Source organism: Oncorhynchus gorbuscha, linkage group LG11 (genome assembly GCF_021184085.1).
Source record: "Oncorhynchus gorbuscha isolate QuinsamMale2020 ecotype Even-year linkage group LG11, OgorEven_v1.0, whole genome shotgun sequence".
NCBI classification, from domain to species: domain Eukaryota; kingdom Metazoa; phylum Chordata; class Actinopteri; order Salmoniformes; family Salmonidae; genus Oncorhynchus; species Oncorhynchus gorbuscha.
This window is the reverse complement of record NC_060183.1, coordinates 2,624,232-2,644,719: the sequence shown is the minus strand read 5'-3', so window position 1 is coordinate 2,644,719 and position 20,488 is coordinate 2,624,232. Positions and strand designations below refer to the sequence as shown.

The 20,488-nt window shown below is 39.5% G+C and overlaps 1 protein-coding gene across 2 annotated transcripts in view; it reads left to right on the top strand.

Annotated features, from left to right (window-relative positions):
- Positions 1-20,488, top strand: part of eif2ak2 (eukaryotic translation initiation factor 2-alpha kinase 2) — a 192,670-nt gene that overhangs the window by 161,409 nt on the left and 10,773 nt on the right. For both annotated transcript variants that reach the window (XM_046368415.1, XM_046368413.1), the window contains 2 exons: positions 20,014-20,090; positions 20,268-20,387. In XM_046368415.1, coding sequence (XP_046224371.1) covers positions 20,014-20,090; positions 20,268-20,387 — 197 coding nt within the window. The remainder of the gene's footprint in view (positions 1-20,013; positions 20,091-20,267; positions 20,388-20,488) is intronic.

Sequence of the window (20,488 nt, the reverse complement as noted above, 5' to 3'; positions counted from 1 at the left end):
CTTCTGTCTCTCTCTCTCTCTCTTCTGTCTCTGTTTCTCTGTTTCTCTGTCTCTCTCTCTTTCTCCTCTCTCTCTCTCTCTTTCTCCTCTCTCTCTCTCGCTCATAGAGGGTAATTTATAGATATTAGAAAACATCACATCCGCCTTTCATGTTTTCCTAAGGTGTCGTAAAAGGCCTACCTCCCCCTTCCCTCTATGTCCCTGTCTGACTGGCTGGCTGTTGTGTTGGTGCTTTAAAATGGCAGACATTTCATCTGATTTTATTATAGTGATATTATGCAAATATAACAATTGTTCTTAAAATTATAATTGGGGTTTTATTTGCATCAAGTAGATAACGTTGAGTGACTGCTAATGCCACACACACACACACACACACACACACACACACACACACACACACACACACACACACACACACACACACACACACACACACACACACACACACACACACACACACACACACACACACACACACACACACACACACACAAAGCAACACACACACAAAGCACACACACGCACAAAGCCACACACACACAAAGCACACAAAGCACATAAACAAAGCAACCCTAATAACTGTTTACCAAGAGCTTGTTTTTTATTGTTTTAGCTCAGAGGATGACAACAGTGTCACAGCAACTAGCAGCTTTACATGAGAGGATTATAGTTCTACAAATCTGGATCTGACCCACTGTGTTGTCATTGGTCCCCGTATTGGGGCCCCTACCCTACCACCCAATGGCAATGCCCTGTAAGCCAGTTGACAGAGTAACATAGCATATTATACGTTACTGTACTAGGGGTGTAAAACATCTGGTTACTTTCCATCCTATTTCTAGGCTTTCCAGATATCCTGGTTTTGGAGGATTCTGGATTTCCTGTTTCTTCCTTCCTGATTCCAGGATTTTGGAGGATTCTGGATTTCCTGTTTCTTCCTTCCTGATTCCAGGATTTTGGAGGATTCTGGATTTCCTGTTTCTTCCTTCCTGATTCCAGGATTTTGGAGGATTCTGGATTTCCTGTTTCTTCCTTCCTGATTCCAGGATTTTGGAGGATTCTGGATTTCCTGTTTCTTCCTTCCCGATTCCAGGATTTTGGAGGATTCTGGATTTCCTGTTTCTTCCTTCCTGATTCCAGGATTTTGGAGGATTCTGGATTTCCTGTTTCTTCCTTCCTGATTCCAGGATTTTGGAGGATTCTGGATTTCCTGTTTCTTCCTTCCCGATTCCAGGATTTTGGAGGATTCTGGATTTCCTGTTTCTTCCTTCCTGATTCCAGGATTTTGGAGGATTCTGGATTTCCTGTTTCTTCCTTCCCGATTCCAGGATTTTGGAGGATTCTGGATTTCCTGTTTCTTCCTTCCTGATTCCAGGATTTTGGAGGAAGACTACTGAAATTTGAACTGTATGTTTCTGTCTGTCATTTACATTTACAGTGCCCCCAGAAAGTATTCACACCCCTTGACTTTTTCCACATTTTGTTGATTTACAGCTTGAATTTAAAATGGATTAAATGTTGATTTTTTTTGTCACAGGCTTACACACACAATACCCCATAATGTCAAAGTGGAATTATGTTTTTAGACATGTTTCATTACAGAATCATTACAAATGAAAAGCTGAAATGTCTTGAGTCAATCAGTTTTAAAAAATGAAGATAAAATACTTAACATAGTTGCATGGACTCACTCTGTGAGCAATAATAGTGTTTACCATGATTTTTGAATGACTACTCATTCATCTCTGTACCCCACACATCTGTAACGTCCCTCATTCGAGGAGTGAATTTCAAACACAGATTCAACCACAAGGCTTCCTAAATTCTGTCAGCATATCGAATGTGCTGCATGTGCTGGTAGCATTCTGGATCATTCTGGATCATTCTGGATCATTCTGGATCATTCTGGATCATTCTGGATCATTCTGGATCATTCTGGATCATTCTGGATCATTGAAATCTAACATCCACGATGTATACAAACCCTCCCTGTAACGGCTTTCTCGTGGAGGAGGAGAGTCGGACCAAAATGCAGTGTGATGATGATTCATGATATTTTAATGAAGGAAAAAACTATACATGAAGAAACTACAAAATAATGAAATGTGAAACAATCTGCAAACACAAAGACAGGAACAATCACCCACCAAACAGCCCCATCTGGTGCAACACAAAGACAGGAACAATCACCCACCAAACAGCCCCATCTGGTGCAAACACAAAGACAGGAACAATCACCCACCAAACAGCCCTATCTGGTGCAAACACAAAGACAGGAACAATCACCCACCAAACAGCCCCATCTGGTGCAAACACAAAGACAGGATCAATCACCCACCAAACAGCCCTATCTGGTGCAAACACAAAGACAGGAACAATCACCCACCAAACATCACCCACCAAACAGCCCCATCTGGTGCAAACACAAAGACAGGATCAATCACCCACCAAACAGCCCCATCTGGTGCAACACAAAGACAGGAACAATCACCCACCAAACAGCCCTATCTGGTGCAACACAAAGACAGGAACAATCACCCAGCCCCATCTGGTGCAAACACAAACAGCCCAGCCCCATCTGGTGCAAACACAAAGACAGGAACAATCACCCACCAAACAGCCCCATCTGGTGCAAACACAAAGACAGGAACAATCACCCACCAAACAGCCCCATCTGGTGCAACACAAAGACAGGAACAATCACCAAACATCTGGTGCAACACAAAGACAGGATCAATCACCCACCAAACAGCCCCATCTGGTGCAAACACAAAGACAGGAACAATCACCCACCAAACAGCCCCATCTGGTGCAAACACAAAGACAGGAACAATCACCCACCAAACAGCCCCATCTGGTGCAAACACAAAGACAGGATCAATCACCCACCAAACAGCCCCATCTGGTGCAAACACAAAGACAGGAACAATCACCCACCAAACAGCCCCATCTGGTGCAAACACAAAGACAGGATCAATCACCCACCAAACAGCCCCATCTGGTGCAAACACAAAGACAGGATCAATCACCCACCAAACAGCCCCATCTGGTGCAAACACAAAGACAGGAACAATCACCCACCAAACAGCCCCATCTGGTGCAAACACAAAGACAGGAACAATCACCCACCAAACAGCCCCATCTGGTGCAAACACAAAGACAGGAACAATCACCCACCAAACAGCCCCATCTGGTGCAAACACAAAGACAGGATCAATCACCCACCAAACAGCCCTATCTGGTGCAACACAAAGACAGGAACAATCACCCACCAAACAGCCCCATCTGGTGCAAACACAAAGACAGGAACAATCACCCACCAAACAGCCCTATCTGGTGCAACACAAAGACAGGATCAATCACCCACCAAAGACAGGAACAATCACCCACCAAACAGCCCTATCTGGTGCAAACACAAAGACAGGAACAATCACCCACCAAACAGCCCCATCTGGTGCAAACACAAAGACAGGAACAATCACCCACCAAACAGCCCTATCTGGTGCAAACACAAAGACAGGAACAATCACCCACCAAACAGCCCTATCTGGTGCAAACACAAAGACAGGAACAATCACCCACCAAACAGCCCTATCTGGTGCAAACACAAAGACAGGAACAATCACCCACCAAACAGCCCCATCTGGTGCAAACACAAAGACAGGAACAATCACCCACCAAACAGCCCCATCTGGTGCAAACACAAAGACAGGAACAATCACCCACCAAACAGCCCTATCTGGTGCAAACACAAAGACAGGATCAATCACCCACCAAACAGCCCCATCTGGTGCAACACAAAGACAGGAACAATCACCCACCAAACAGCCCCATCTGGTGCAACACAAAGACAGGAACAATCACCCACCAAACAGCCCTATCTGGTGCAACACAAAGACAGGAACAATCACCCACCAAACAGCCCCATCTGGTGCAAACACAAAGACAGGAACAATCACCCACCAAACAGCCCCATCTGGTGCAAACACAAAGACAGGAACAATCACCCACCAAACAGCCCCATCTGGTGCAAACACAAAGACAGGAACAATCACCCACCAAACAGCCCCATCTGGTGCAAACACAAAGACAGGAACAATCACCCACCAAACAGCCCCATCTGGTGCAAACACAAAGACAGGATCAATCACCCACCAAACAGCCCCATCTGGTGCAAACACAAAGACAGGAACAATCACCCACCAAACAGCCCCATCTGGTGCAAACACAAAGACAGGAACAATCACCCACCAAACAGCCCCATCTGGTGCAAACACAAAGACAGGAACAATCACCCACCAAACAGCCCCATCTGGTGCAAACACAAAGACAGGAACAATCACCCACCAAACAGCCCTATCTGGTGCAACACAAAGACAGGAACAATCACCCACCAAACAGCCCCATCTGGTGCAAACACAAAGACAGGAACAATCACCCACCAAACAGCCCCATCTGGTGCAACACAAAGACAGGATCAATCACCCACCAAACAGCCCCATCTGGTGCAACACAAAGACAGGAACAATCACCCACCAAACAGCCCCATCTGGTGCAAACACAAAGACAGGAACAATCACCCACCAAACAGCCCCATCTGGTGCAACACAAAGACAGGAACAATCACCCACCAAACAGCCCCATCTGGTGCAAACACAAAGACAGGAACAATCACCCACCAAACAGCCCTATCTGGTGCAAACACAAAGACAGGAACAATCACCCACCAAACAGCCCATCTGGTGCAAACACAAAGACAGGAACAATCACCCACCAAACAGCCCCATCTGGTGCAAACACAAAGACAGGATCAATCACCCACCAAACAGCCCCATCTGGTGCAAACACAAAGACAGGATCAATCACCCACCAAACAGCCCCATCTGGTGCAAACACAAAGACAGGATCAATCACCCACCAAACAGCCCCATCTGGTGCAAACACAAAGACAGGATCAATCACCCACCAAACAGCCCCATCTGGTGCAAACACAAAGACAGGAACAATCACCCACCAAACAGCCCCATCTGGTGCAAACACAAAGACAGGAACAATCACCCACCAAACAGCCCCATCTGGTGCAACACAAAGACAGGAACAATCACCCACCAAACAGCCCCATCTGGTGCAAACACAAAGACAGGAACAATCACCCACCAAACAGCCCTATCTGGTGCAAACACAAAGACAGGAACAATCACCCACCAAACAGCCCCATCTGGTGCAAACACAAAGACAGGATCAATCACCCACCAAACAGCCCTATCTGGTGCAAACACAAAGACAGGAACAATCACCCACCAAACAGCCCCATCTGGTGCAAACACAAAGACAGGAACAATCACCCACCAAACAGCCCCATCTGGTGCAAACACAAAGACAGGATCAATCACCCACCAAACAGCCCCATCTGGTGCAAACACAAAGACAGGATCAATCACCCACCAAACAGCCCCATCTGGTGCAAACACAAAGACAGGAACAATCACCCACCAAACAGCCCCATCTGGTGCAAACACAAAGACAGGATCAATCACCCACCAAACAGCCCCATCTGGTGCAAACACAAAGACAGGAACAATCACCCACCAAACAGCCCTATCTGGTGCAAACACAAAGACAGGAACAATCACCCACCAAACAGCCCTATCTGGTGCAAACACAAAGACAGGAACAATCACCCACCAAACAGCCCTATCTGGTGCAAACACAAAGACAGGAACAATCACCCACCAAACAGCCCCATCTGGTGCAAACACAAAGACAGGATCAATCACCCACCAAACAGCCCCATCTGGTGCAAACACAAAGACAGGAACAATCACCCACCAAACAGCCCCATCTGGTGCAAACACAAAGACAGGATCAATCACCCACCAAACAGCCCCATCTGGTGCAAACACAAAGACAGGAACAATCACCCACCAAACAGCCCCATCTGGTGCAAACACAAAGACAGGAACAATCACCCACCAAACAGCCCTATCTGGTGCAAACACAAAGACAGGAACAATCACCCACCAAACAGCCCCATCTGGTGCAAACACAAAGACAGGAACAATCACCCACCAAACAGCCCCATCTGGTGCAAACACAAAGACAGGAACAATCACCCACCAAACAGCCCCATCTGGTGCAACACAAAGACAGGATCAATCACCCACCAAACAGCCCTATCTGGTGCAAACACAAAGACAGGATCAATCACCCACCAAACAGCCCTATCTGGTGCAAACACAAAGACAGGAACAATCACCCACCAAACAGCCCCATCTGGTGCAAACACAAAGACAGGATCAATCACACACAAAGACAGGATCAATCACCCACCAAACAGCCCTATCTGGTGCAAACACAAAGACAGGATCAATCACACACAAAGACAGGATCAATCACACACAAAGACAGGATCAATCACCCACCAAACAGCCCCATCTGGTGCAAACACAAAGACAGGATCAATCACCCACCAAACAGCCCTCTGGTGCAACACAAAGACAGGAACAATCACACACAAAGACAGGATCAATCACCCACCAAACAGCCCCATCTGGTGCAAACACAAAGACAGGAACAATCACCCACCAAACAGCCCCATCTGGTGCAAACACAAAGACAGGAACAATCACCCACCAAACAGCCCTATCTGGTGCAAACACAAAGACAGGAACAATCACCCACCAAACAGCCCTATCTGGTGCAAACACAAAGACAGGAACAATCACCCACCAAACAGCCCTATCTGGTGCAAACACAAAGACAGGAACAATCACCCACCAAACAGCCCTATCTGGTGCAAACACAAAGACAGGAACAATCACCCACCAAACAGCCCCATCTGGTGCAAACACAAAGACAGGATCAATCACCCACCAAACAGCCCTATCTGGTGCAAACACAAAGACAGGATCAATCACCCACCAAACAGCCCTATCTGGTGCAAACACAAAGACAGGATCAATCACCCACCAAACAGCCCTATCTGGTGCAAACACAAAGACAGGATCAATCACCCACCAAACAGCCCCATCTGGTGCAAACACAAAGACAGGATCAATCACCCACCAAACAGCCCCATCTGGTGCAACACAAAGACAGGAACAATCACACACAAAGACAGGATCAATCACCCACCAAACAGCCCCATCTGGTGCAAACACAAAGACAGGAACAATCACCCACCAAACAGCCCCATCTGGTGCAAACACAAAGACAGGATCAATCACCCACCAAACAGCCCTATCTGGTGCAAACACAAAGACAGGAACAATCACCCACCAAACAGCCCTATCTGGTGCAAACACAAAGACAGGAACAATCACCCACAAAACACTCAAAGAATATGGCTGCCTAAATATGGTTCCCAATCAGAGACAACGATACACACCTGCCTCTGATTGAGAACCACTCCAGACAGCCATAGACTTTGCTAGATACCCCCACTAAGCCACACACCCAACACCCCACAAAACCCCAAGACAAAACACACCACAATAAACCCATGTCACACCCTGGCCTGACCAAATAAATGAAGACAAACACAATATATTACGACCAGGGCGTGACATCTATACTCTATGGCAAAATGTGTAGAATTGCATCAAACTTGCTTTAAAACCGTAAAAAAAATTGTTTACCTTTATTTAACCAGGCAAGTCAGTTAAGAACAAATTCTTATTTTCAATGACGGCCTAGGAACAGTGGGTTAACTGCCTGTTCAAGGGCAGAACGACAGATTTGTACCTTGTCAGCTCGGGGGTTTGAACTTGCAACCTTCTAGGTTACTAGTCCAACGCTCTAACCACTAGGCTACCCTGCCGCCCCTTTGATCTACACTCTATGGCAAAATGTGTAGAATTGCATCAAACTTGCTTTAAAACCGTAACATTTGCTCTACACTCTATGGCAAAATGTGTAGAATTGCATCAAACTTGCTTTAAAACCGCAAAATTTGCTCTACACTCTATGGCAAAATGTGTAGAATTGCATCAAACTTGCTTTAAAACCGTAACATTTGCTCTAAACTCTATGGCAAAATGTGTAGAATTGCGTGAAATTAACTCCAAAATAGGGTTTCCGTTATGAAAATGTGGCTCTGGACATTTGACCTGCAGCATTTAGTAAGAGTAAAAGTGAAGCCACCCAGTAAAATACTAATTGAGTAAAAGTCTAAAAGTATCTAGTTTTACATTTAAGTTTACTGGTGGTGGGGAAAAAGGACTCAATTGTCATACTCAAGTAAAAGTAAATGCTTTACATCCAGTTCCTTATATTAAGCAAACCAAGCGGCGCCATTTTGTTATTTGCGGAGAGCCCGGGGACAACACTCCCACATTGAGCTCGTCAGATCAGAGGTAGTAGGGACGACAATGCGTTATAGCGATAGGTGGTGTGTATTAGACCATATTGTTGTCCTGACTGAGCGTTGGAAATGGAACGAGTTTGTGTGCATGGAGTAAAAAGTACATTATTTTCTTTAGGAATGTAGTGAAGTAAAAGTTGTCACAAATATTAATAGTAAAGTACAGATACCCCCCCCCCCAATTTTTTAAAAACATTAAGTGAATATTGTAAGTAGTACTTTACACCACTACTTACAATTTTACTACATCTTATATGACTGAAGACATTAGTCCTCCTCAGTGGCGGTTCTAGACCATTTCAACTGGCGGGGGTCCAAGTTGGAGGGGCCAGGTCCAGGCCCCACCCCCCCAGAACTACTAGTGGTCCTCCTACTCTGCTGACACTGAAAAACAGATCAATAAAAACATGAATTGTCCATATAATGTGAAAGGGGGATCTTCTAAACGGGAGAAGGACATTATTGTCCAAAAACTAAACTTTTAAGTGGCACTGAGCCACCGATGATGAAGAGGGAATACTGGGGATATGGCCGATGCGCTCTGCTGCTGCCAATTAAATAGGCTACAGGTCTGTTGCTGTTTGCTCAATAAAGTTGAGAATTTTGGTCTTTTCATTCTGTTCTCTTTACAGAAATATACATTTTCTTTCCAAACTAAGTTTTCCTGTGATTGAGTGTATTAATATTGTGATATGCCTGGTTTGGCCTCTCTACTTTTCAGAGACAGTCACAACTCAACAATATTGCGCACTCTGCCTTTCCTTTCAACTGTAGGCAATGCGATTTAAAATAATTATGGCTAGGAGAAGCTCTTGATCCTCTGATCCTCTTGATCCTCTGTGGCAAAATCATGCTTCAGTAGCCTATGCTGTATATTTAATTCACTTAGGAAAATCTTCCCCTGCTCTCATGGCTACACGCGAATGTGCATTTGGCTACCAGACAATGAGAGACCGTTGAAAACCAATAGAACAGGAGAGAAATAGGCTACTGGTTCCAATGAAATATGGAAGTCTGTATAAAACAATAGACTACTGGTTCCAATGGCTTATGGAAGTCTGTATGAAACAATAGACTACTGGTTCCAATGAAGTCTGTATAAAACAATAGACTACTGGTTCTGGAAGTCTGTATGAAACAATAGACTACTGGTTTCAAATGAAATATGGAAGTCTGTATAAAACAATAGACTACTGGTTCCAATGGCTTATGGAAGTCTGTATAAAACAATAGACTACTGGTTCCAATGAAATATGGAAGTCTGTATAAAACAATAGACTACTGGTTCCAATGAAATATGGAAGTCTGTATAAAACAATAGACTACTGGTTCCAATGGCTTATGGAAGTCTGTATGAAACAATAGACTACTGGTTTCCAATGAAATATGGAAGTCTGTATAAAACAATAGACTACTGGTTCCAATGAAATATGGAAGTCTGTATAAAACAATAGACTACTGGTTCCAATGAAATATGGAAGTCTGTATAAAACAATAGACTACTGGTTCCAATGAAATATGGAAGTCTGTATAAAACAATAGACTACTGGTTCCAATGGCTTCTGGAAGTCTGTATAAAACAATAGACTACTGGTTCCAATGAAATATGGAAGTCTGTATAAAACAATAGACTACTGGTTCCAATGAAATATGGAAGTCTGTATAAAACAATAGACTATTGGTTCCAATGGTTTATGGAAGTCTGTATAAAACAATAGACTACTGGTTCCAATGGCTTCTGGAAGTCAGTATAAAACAATAGACTACTGGTTCCAATGAAATATGGAAGTCTGTATAAAACAATAGACTACTGGTTCCAATGAAATATGGAAGTCTGTATGAAACAATAGACTACTGGTTCCAATGAAATATGGAAGTCTGTATAAAACAATAGACTACTGGTTCCAATGGTTTATGGAAGTCTGTATAAAACAATAGACTACTGGTTCCAATGGCTTCTGGAAGTCTGTATAAAACAATAGACTACTGGTTCCAATGGTTTATGGAAGTCTGTATAAAACAATAGACTACTGGTTTCAATGAAATATGGAAGTCTGTATAAAACAATAGACTACTGGTTCCAATGAAATATGGAAGTCTGTATGAAACAATAGACTACTGGTTCCAATGGCTTCTGGAAGTCTGTATAAAACAATAGACTACTGGTTCCAATGAAATATGGAAGTCTGTATAAAACAATAGACTACTGGTTCCAATGAAATATGGAAGTCTGTATAAAACAATAGACTACTGGTTCCAATGGTTTATGGAAGTCTGTATAAAACAATAGACTACTGGTTCCAATGGCTTATGGAAGTCTGTATAAAACAATAGACTACTGGTTCCAATGAAATATGGAAGTCTGTATAAAACAATAGACTACTGGTTCCAATGAAATATGGAAGTCTGTATAAAATAATAGACTACTGGTTCCAATGGTTTAATATGGAAGTCTGTATAAAACAATAGACTACTGGTTCCAATTAAATATGTATAAAACAATAGACTACTGGTTCCAATGGAAGTCTGTATAAAACAATAGACTACTGGTTCCAATGAAATATGGAAGTCTGTATAAAACAATAGACTACTGGTTCCAATGAAATATGGAAGTCTGTATAAAACAATAGACTACTGGTTCCAATGGCTTCTGGAAGTCAGTATAAAACAATAGACTACTGGTTCCAATGAAATATGGAAGTATGTATAAAACAATAGACTACTGGTTCCGATGGCTTCTGGAAGTCTGTATAAAACAATAGACTACTGGTTGCAATGAAATATGGAAGTCTGTATAAAACAATAAACTACTGGTTCCAATGAAATATGGAAGTCTGTATAAAACAATAGACTACTGGTTCCAATGAAATATGGAAGTCTGTATAAAACAATAGACTACTGGTTCCAATGAAATATGGAAGTCTGTATAAAACAATAGACTACTGGTTCCAATGGCTTCTGGAAGTCTGTATAAAACAATAGACTACTGGTTCCAATGGTTTATGGAAGTCTGTATAAAACAATAGACTACTGGTTCCAATGGCTTATGGAAGTCTGTATAAAACAATAGACTACTGGTTCCAATGAAATATGGAAGTCTGTATAAAACAATAGACTACTGGTTCCAATGAAATATGGAAGTCTGTATGAAACAATAGACTACTGGTTCCAATGGCTTCTGGAAGTCTGTATAAAACAATAGACTACTGGTTCCAATGGCTTATGGAAGTCTGTATAAAACAATAGGCTACTGGTTCCAATGGTTTATGGAAGTCTGTATGAAACAATATACTACTTGTTCCAATGGCTTCTGGAAGTCTGTATAAAACAATAGACTACTGGTTCCAATGAAATATGGAAGTCTGTATAAAACAATAGACTACTAGTTCCAATGAAATATGGAAGTCTGTATAAAACAATAGACTACTGGTTCCAATGGCTTCTGGAAGTCTGTATAAAACAATAGACTACTGGTTCCAATGAAATATGGAAGTCTGTATAAAACAATAGACTACTGGTTCCAATGGTTTATGGAAGTCTGTATAAAACAATAGACTACTGGTTCCAATGGCTTATGGAAGTCTGTATAAAACAATAGACTACTGGTTCCAATGAAATATGGAAGTCTGTATAAAACAATAGACTACTGGTTCCAATGAAATATGGAAGTCTGTATAAAACAATAGACTACTGGTTCCAATGGCTTATGGAAGTCTGTATAAAACAATAGACTACTGGTTCCAATGGTTTATGGAAGTCTGTATAAAACAATAGACTACTGGTTCCAATGGCTTATGGAAGTCTGTATAAAACAATAGACTACTGGTTCCAATGAAATATGGAAGTCTGTATAAAACAATAGACTACTGGTTCCAATGAAATATGGAAGTCTGTATAAAACAATAGACTACTGGTTCCAATGGCTTCTGGAAGTCTGTATAAAACAATAGACTACTGGTTCCAATGAAATATGGAAGTCTGTATAAAACAATAGACTACTGGTTCCAATGGTTTATGGAAGTCTGTATAAAACAATAGACTACTGGTTCCAATGAAATATGGAAGTCTGTATAAAACAATAGACTACTGGTTCCAATGAAATATGGAAGTCTGTATAAAACAATAGACTACTGGTTCCAATGGCTTCTGGAAGTCTGTATAAAACAATAGACTACTGGTTCCAATGGCTTATGGAAGTCTGTATAAAACAATAGACTACTGGTTCCAATGAAATATGGAAGTCTGTATAAAACAATAGACTACTGGTTCCAATGAAATATGGAAGTCTGTATAAAACAATAGACTACTGGTTCCAATGAAATATGGAAGTCTGTATAAAACAATAGACTACTGGTTCCAATGGCTTATGGAAGTCTGTATAAAACAATAGACTACTGGTTCCAATGAAATATGGAAGTCTGTATAAAACAATAGACTACTGGTTCCAATGAAATATGGAAGTCTGTATAAAACAATAGACTACTGGTTCCAATGAAATATGGAAGTCTGTATAAAACAATAGACTACTGGTTCCAATGAAATATGGAAGTCTGTATAAAACAATAGACTACTGGTTCCAATGAAATATGGAAGTCTGTATAAAACAATAGACTACTGGTTCCAATGGTTTATGGAAGTCTGTATAAAACAATAGACTACTGGTTCCAATTGTTTATGGAAGTCTGTATAAAACAATATACTACTGGTTCCAATGAAATATGGAAGTCTGTATAAAACAATAGACTACTGGTTCCAATGAAATATGGAAGTCTGTATAAAACAATAGACTACTGGTTCCAATGGTTTATGGAAGTCTGTATAAAACAATAGACTACTGGTTCCAATGGTTTATGGAAGTCTGTATAAAACAATAGACTACTGGTTCCAATGAAATATGGAAGTCTGTATAAAACAATAGACTACTGGTTCCAATGAAATATGGAAGTCTGTATGAAACAATAGACTACTGGTTCCAATGGTTTATGGAAGTCTGTATAAAACAATAGACTACTGGTTCCAATGGCTTCTGGAAGTCTGTATAAAACAATAGACTACTGGTTCCAATGAAATATGGAAGTCTGTATAAAACAATAGACTACTGGTTCCAATGAAATATGGAAGTCTGTATAAAACAATAGACTACTGGTTCCAATGGCTTATGGAAGTCTGTATAAAACAATAGACTACTGGTTCCAATGGTGTATGGAAGTCTGTAAAAAACAATAGACTACTGGTTCCAATGAAATATGGAAGTCTGTATAAAACAATAGACTACTGGTTCCAATGAAATATGGAAGTCTGTATAAAACAATAGACTACTGGTTCCAATGAAATATGGAAGTCTGTATAAAACAATAGACTACTGGTTCCAATGGCTTCTGGAAGTCTGTATAAAACAATAGACTACTGGTTCCAATGGCTTCTGGAAGTCTGTATAAAACAATAGACTACTGGTTCCAATGAAATATGGAAGTCTGTATAAAACAATAGACTACTGGTTCCAATGAAATATGGAAGTCTGTATAAAACAATAGACTACTGGTTCCAATGAAATATGGAAGTCTGTATGAAACAATAGACTACTGGTTCCAATGAAATATGGAAGTCTGTATGAAACAATAGACTACTGGTTCCAATGAAATATGGAAGTCTGTATAAAACAATAGACTACTGGTTCCAATGGCTTCTGGAAGTCTGTATAAAACAATAGACTACTGGTTCCAATGAAATATGGAAGTCTGTATAAAACAATAGACTACTGGTTCCAATGAAATATGGAAGTCTGTATAAAACAATAGACTACTGGTTCCAATGAAATATGGAAGTCTGTATAAAACAATAGACTACTGGTTCCAATGAAATATGGAAGTCTGTATAAAACAATAGACTACTGGTTCCAATGAAATATGGAAGTCTGTATAAAACAATAGACTACTGGTTCCAATGGCTTCTGGAAGTCTGTATAAAACAATAGACTACTGGTTCCAATGAAATATGGAAGTCTGTATAAAACAATAGACTACTGGTTCCAATGGTTTATGGAAGTCTGTATAAAACAATAGACTACTGGTTCCAATGGCTTCTGGAAGTCTGTATAAAACAATAGACTACTGGTTCCAATGAAATATGGAAGTCTGTATAAAACAATAGACTACTGGTTCCAATGAAATATGGAAGTCTGTATAAAACAATAGACTACTGGTTCCAATGGCTTATGGAAGTCTGTATAAAACAATAGACTACTGGTTCCAATGAAATATGGAAGTCTGTATAAAACAATAGACTACTGGTTCCAATGAAATATGGAAGTCTGTATAAAACAATAGACTACTGGTTCCAATGAAATATGGAAGTCTGTATAAAACAATAGACTACTGGTTCCAATGGCTTCTGGAAGTCTGTATAAAACAATAGACTACTGGTTCCAATGGCTTATGGAAGTCTGTATAAAACAATAGACTACTGGTTCCAATGGTTTATGGAAGTCTGTATAAAACAATAGACTACTGGTTCCAATGGCTTCTGGAAGTCTGTATAAAACAATAGACTACTGGTTCCAATGAAATATGGAAGTCTGTATAAAACAATAGACTACTGGTTCCAATGGCTTCTGGAAGTCTGTATAAAACAATAGACTACTGGTTCCAATGAAATATGGAAGTCTGTATAAAACAATAGACTACTGGTTCCAATGAAATATGGAAGTCTGTATAAAACAATAGACTACTGGTTCCAATGGCTTCTGGAAGTCTGTATAAAACAATAGACTACTGGTTCCAATGAAATATGGAAGTCTGTATAAAACAATAGACTACTGGTTCCAATGAAATATGGAAGTCTGTATAAAACAATAGACTACTGGTTCCAATGGTTTATGGAAGTCTGTATAAAACAATAGACTACTGGTTCCAATGGTTTATGGAAGTCTGTATAAAACAATAGACTACTGGTTCCAATGAAATATGGAAGTCTGTATAAAACAATAGACTACTGGTTCCAATGGCTTCTGGAAGTCTGTATAAAACAATAGACTACTGGTTCCAATGAAATATGGAAGTCTGTATAAAACAATAGACTACTGGTTCCAATGAAATATGGAAGTCTGTATAAAACAATAGACTACTGGTTCCAATGAAATATGGAAGTCTGTATAAAACAATAGACTACTGGTTCCAATGAAATATGGAAGTCTGTATGAAACAATAGACTACTGGTTCCAATGAAATATGGAAGTCTGTATAAAACAATAGACTACTGGTTCCAATGGCTTCTGGAAGTCTGTATAAAACAATAGACTACTGGTTCCAATGAAATATGGAAGTCTGTATAAAACAATAGACTACTGGTTCCAATGAAATATGGAAGTCTGTATAAAACAATAGACTACTGGTTCCAATGAAATATGGAAGTCTGTATAAAACAATAGACTACTGGTTCCAATGAAATATGGAAGTCTGTATAAAACAATAGACTACTGGTTCCAATGAAATATGGAAGTCTGTATAAAACAATAGACTACTGGTTCCAATGGCTTCTGGAAGTCTGTATAAAACAATAGACTACTGGTTCCAATGAAATATGGAAGTCTGTATAAAACAATAGACTACTGGTTCCAATGGTTTATGGAAGTCTGTATAAAACAATAGACTACTGGTTCCAATGGCTTCTGGAAGTCTGTATAAAACAATAGACTACTGGTTCCAATGAAATATGGAAGTCTGTATAAAACAATAGACTACTGGTTCCGATGGCCTCTGGAAGTCTGTATAAAACAATAGACTACTGGTTGCAATGAAATATGGAAGTCTGTATAAAACAATAGACTACTGGTTCCAATGAAATATGGAAGTCTGTATAAAACAATAGACTACTGGTTCCAATGAAATATGGAAGTCTGTATAAAACAATAGACTACTGGTTCCAATGAAATATGGAAGTCTGTATAAAACAATAGACTACTGGTTCCAATGGTTTATGGAAGTCTGTATAAAACAATAGACTACTGGTTCCAATGGCTTCTGGAAGTCTGTATAAAACAATAGACTACTGGTTCCAATGAAATATGGAAGTCTGTATAAAACAATAGACTACTGGTTCCAATGAAATATGGAAGTCTGTATGAAACAATAGACTACTGGTCCCAATGGCTTCTGGAAGTCTGTATAAAACAATAGACTACTGGTTCCAATGGCTTCTGGAAGTCAGTATAAAACAATAGACTACTGGTTCCAATGAAATATGGAAGTCTGTATGAAACAATAGACTTCTGGTTCCAATGGCTTCTGGAAGTCTGTATAAAACAATAGACTACTGGTTCCAATGGTTTATGGAAGTCTGTATAAAACAATAGACTACTGGTTCCAATGGCTTATGGAAGTCTGTATAAAACAATAGACTACTGGTTCCAATGAAATATGGAAGTCTGTATAAAACAATAGACTACTGGTTCCAATGAAATATGGAAGTCTGTATAAAACAATAGACTACTGGTTCCAATGAAATATGGAAGTCTGTATAAAACAATAGACTACTGTTTCCAATGAAATATGGAAGTCTGTATAAAACAATAGACTACTGGTTCCAATGAAATATGGAAGTCTGTTATATAACAATACACTACTGGTTCCAATGAAATATGGCAGTCTGTATGAAACAATAGACTACTGGTTCCAATGGCTTCTGGAAGTCTGTATGAAACAATAGACTACTGGTTCCAATGGCTTATGGAAGTCTGTATAAAACAATAGGCTACTGGTTCCAATGGTTTATGGAAGTCTGTATAAAACAATAGACTACTGGTTCCAATGAAATATGGAAGTCTGTATAAAACAATAGACTACTGGTTCCAATGAAATATGGAAGTCTGTATAAAACAATAGACTACTGGTTCCAATGAAATATGGAAGTCTGTATAAAACAATAGACTACTGGTTCCAATGAAATATGGAAGTCTGTATAAAACAATAGACTACTGGTTCCAATGAAATATGGAAGTCTGTATAAAACAATAGACTACTGGTTCCAATGAAATATGGAAGTCCGTATAAAACAATAGACTACTGGTTCCAATGAAATATGGAAGTCTGTATAAAACAATAGACTACTGGTTCCAATGAAATATGGAAGTCTGTATAAAACAATAGACTACTGGTTCCAATAAAATATGGAAGTCTGTATAAAACAATAGACTACTGGTTCCAATAAAATATGGAAGTCTGTATAAAACAATAGACTACTGGTTCCAATGAAATATGGAAGTCTGTATAAAACAATAGACTACTGGTTCCAATGAAATATGGAAGTCTGTATAAAACAATAGACTACTGGTTGCAATGAAATATGGAAGTCTGTATGAAACAATAGACTACTGGTTCCAATGGCTTCTGGAAGTCTGTATGAAACAATAGACTACTGGTTCCAATGGCTTATTGAAGTCTGTATAAAACAATAGGCTACTGGTTCCAATGGTTTATGGAAGTCTGTATAAAACAATAGACTACTGGTTCCAATGAAATACGGAAGTCTGTATAAAACAATAGACTACTGGTTCCAATGAAATATGGAAGTCTGTATAAGACAATAGACTACTGGTTCCAATGAAATATGGAAGTCTGTATAAAACAATAGACTACTGGTTCCAATGAAATATGGAAGTCTGTATAAAACAATAGACTACTGGTTCCAATGAAATATGGAAGTCTGTATAAAACAATAGACTACTGGTTCCAATGAAATATGGAAGTCTGTATAAAACAATAGACTACTGGTTCCAATGAAATATGGAATCTGTATAAAACAATAGACTACTGGTTCCAATGGCTTCTGGAAGTCTGTATAAAACAATAGACTACTGGTTCCAATGGCTTCTGGAAGTCTGTATGAAACAATAGACTACTGGTTCCAATGAAATATGGAAGTCTGTATAAAACAATAGACTACTGGTTCCAATGAAATATGGAAGTCTGTATAAAACAATAGACTACTGGTTCCAATGAAATATGAAAGTCTGTATAAAACAATAGACTACTGGTTCCAATGAAATATGGAAGTCTGTATAAAACAATAGACTACAGGTTCCAATGAAATATGGAAGTCTGTATAAAACAATAGACTACTGGTTCCAATGAAATATGGAAGTCTGTATAAAACAATAGACTACTGGTTCCAATGAAATATGCAATCTGTATAAAACAATAGACTACTGGTTCCAATGGCTTATGGAAGTCTGTGTAAAACAATAGACTACTGGTTCCAATGAAATATGGAAGTCTGTATAAAACAATAGACTACTGGTTCCAATGAAATATGGAAGTCTGTATGAAACAATAGACTACTGGTCCCAATGGCTTCTGGAAGTCTGTATAAAACAATAGACTACTGGTTCCAATGAAATATGGAAGTCTGTATGAAACATGGCTTCTGGAAGTCTGTATAAAACTGCCTCCACGGATGAGGTCAGATTTTGCCTGGGTTACTTTGAAGCAAGGAAAAACATGTAGTAGATGGTTCAGTTTGTTTTTAAATGAAGTAGCAAAATGCATACGGTCTCCAGCTCTTTGAAAAATGGTGTGTGACGCACCGATGACGCCTTCCTTCTGCGTGTGAAATGTGAATGGAAAGCACACTTACATTACCATTTTTTTTAAAACAGCTATTTTTAATTGTGGCCCAGAAAACTATTTTTTGACACACGATTGCATTTACAATTGTTGCTGCAGTGATTGGTGTTATAAAAGCGCTGTCTGACAGATTTCCCCTCAAACGCTCTATATCTGTATGCTTTACGCGTGTGGTTAATAAAATACAGTGCCTTAGGAAAGTATTCAGACCCCTTGACGTTTCCACATTTTGTTACGTTAAAGCCTTATTCTAAAATGGATTAAATAGTTTTTCCCCCCTCTTCAATCTTCACAAAATACCCCATAATGACATCACAATACCCCAGAATGACATCACAATACCCCAGAATGACATCACAATACCCCAGAATGACATCACAATACCCCAGAATGACATAACAATACCCCATAATGACATCACAATACCCCAGAATGACATCACAATACCCCAGAATGACATCACAATACCCCAGAATGACATCACAATACCCCAGAATGACATCACAATACCCCAGAATGACATCACAATACCCCAGAATGACATCACATAATGACAAAGTAAAAACAGTTTTTTTTTTTTTTAGCAAATGTATACAAAAAATAACTGATATCACGTTTAATATAAAGATTCAGACCCTTTACTCAGTACTTTGTTGAAGCACCTATGGCAGCGATTACAGCCTCTAGTCTTCTTGGGTATGACGCTACACGCTTGGCTCACCGGTATTTGGGGAGGTTTTTGATGTTTTATCTTCTCACAGACAATTGGACGGTGCCAATTTAATTTAAACAGCTTTTCTAAACAAAAATAAATGAACGGCCAAAAGACGGCTATTACCGACTATAACGGAAACATCACGGAGGTGGGTACGCTTCCCTGCGAGCAGCTGCTGCCCCTCACCATGACTTCAGATTTATGGTGGGCCCCCAGGCCCCCATCAAATTTGCCCACCGCTGCTGTTGGGGATATATGGACTGCATTATTAAATGTTGTTTGAGTGTTTGTCATTGTTTTTTTTTTTTTTTAAGGAAGGTCCCGATTTAAAAGGCAACAATTTAGGAACCTTGTCAAGTGGAAGGACATCCAACCAACCAATTAAATCTAGGTACATTATGGGGTTACTTTCAGTATGACAACGATACTCATTTCTCTATCCCACATTTAATGTATAAAGTAGATGGCATTGAAATCTGTTGCTGATGGGAACACTCATCTATACTGATCACAAAACAGTTTGATCATGTTGATGGATTGATTATTTAAATATGATTTATTATCTCAGGTTTTTATCAGAGTTCGATTCAATAGAGAAGATTGGCAAAGGAGGCTTTGGCAACGTCTATAAGGCGCGACGGGAACTGGAGCAGAAGTATTTTGCGGTGAAGATAGTACTGAGTAAAGAGTAAGTCCATTATGAGATAGTACTGAGTAAAGGGTAAGTCCATTATGAGATAGTACTGAGTAAAGGGTAAGTCCATTAGGAGATAGTACTGAGTAAAGGGT